General features: G+C 55.7%; 1 protein-coding gene across 1 annotated transcript in view; it reads left to right on the top strand.

Moving 5' to 3' along the window:
• Positions 1-1,073, top strand: part of camta2 (calmodulin binding transcription activator 2) — an 11,307-nt gene that overhangs the window by 6,129 nt on the left and 4,105 nt on the right. Inside the window, 4 exon segments of the mRNA XM_079371550.1 lie at positions 292-326; positions 451-529; positions 619-892; positions 973-1,073. The exon segment at positions 973-1,073 is cut by the window's right edge and continues 115 nt beyond it. Of these exon segments, the coding sequence (XP_079227676.1) occupies positions 292-326; positions 451-529; positions 619-892; positions 973-1,073 (489 nt within the window).

Below are 1,073 nucleotides of genomic sequence, written 5' to 3'. Positions count from 1 at the left end.
ACACACACACCTGATACACACTCTGATCCACTGGAGGTACACACACACACACACACACACACACACACCTGATACACACTCTGATCCACTGGAGGTACACACACACACACACACACACACACACACCTGATACACACTCTGGTCCACTGGAGGTACACACACACACACACACACACACACACCTGATACACACTCTGATCCACTGGAGGTACACACACACACACACACACACACACCTGATACACACTCTGATCCACTGGAGGTACACACACACACACACACACACACACACACACACACCTGATACACACTCTGATCCACTGGAGGTACACACACACACACACACACACACACACACACACACACACACCTGACACACACACTGATCCACTGGAGGTACACACACACACACACACACACACCTGACACACTGGTGTTTTTCTCTTATAGGAATCTGAACAGCGACAGTTTGGACCTGGAGCAGGAAGTCGACCCGCTCAACATCGACCACTTCTCCTGCACGCCGCTGGTAAGTCTCTCTCTCACACACACACACACACACACACGCACACACACACACACTCTAAAATGTGTGTCTAACACACGTGTGTGTTCCAGATGTGGGCGTGCGCTCTCGGCCACCAGAGGGCAGCGGAGCTCCTGTACGGTTGGAACAGTTCGGCTCTGGGGATCCCTGATTCGCTCGGACGCCTGCCGCTCGCCGTGGCTCGTTCCCGTGGACACACCCGCCTTGCCATGGTTCTGGAGGAGCTGCACACGCACACACACATGACTCCAAGGGACACGCACACGCCGCCAGCTGATACGCCAACAACAGCGACGCCACAACCACAGCTGCCCCCGTCTCCGCTGTCCACGAGCCCAGACACGGGTACCACAGCTCGCACCTCTTTACAGTCACATGACCTTTTTCTACTTCTCTGATTGGCTGTCTCCTTTTTCTTCCTGCAGGTCTGAGCTCCTCCAGCAGCCTCCCCTCCCCCAGTGACCCCTCATCACCTTCACCAAGCTCCGCCTACTCCAGTGGCCCCGCCCCCATGGACACCTCGCCC

This window comes from Symphodus melops (assembly GCF_947650265.1).
Source record: "Symphodus melops genome assembly, chromosome: 20".
Taxonomy (NCBI): domain Eukaryota; kingdom Metazoa; phylum Chordata; class Actinopteri; order Labriformes; family Labridae; genus Symphodus; species Symphodus melops.
This window is presented reverse-complemented; position numbering and strand designations above follow the sequence as displayed.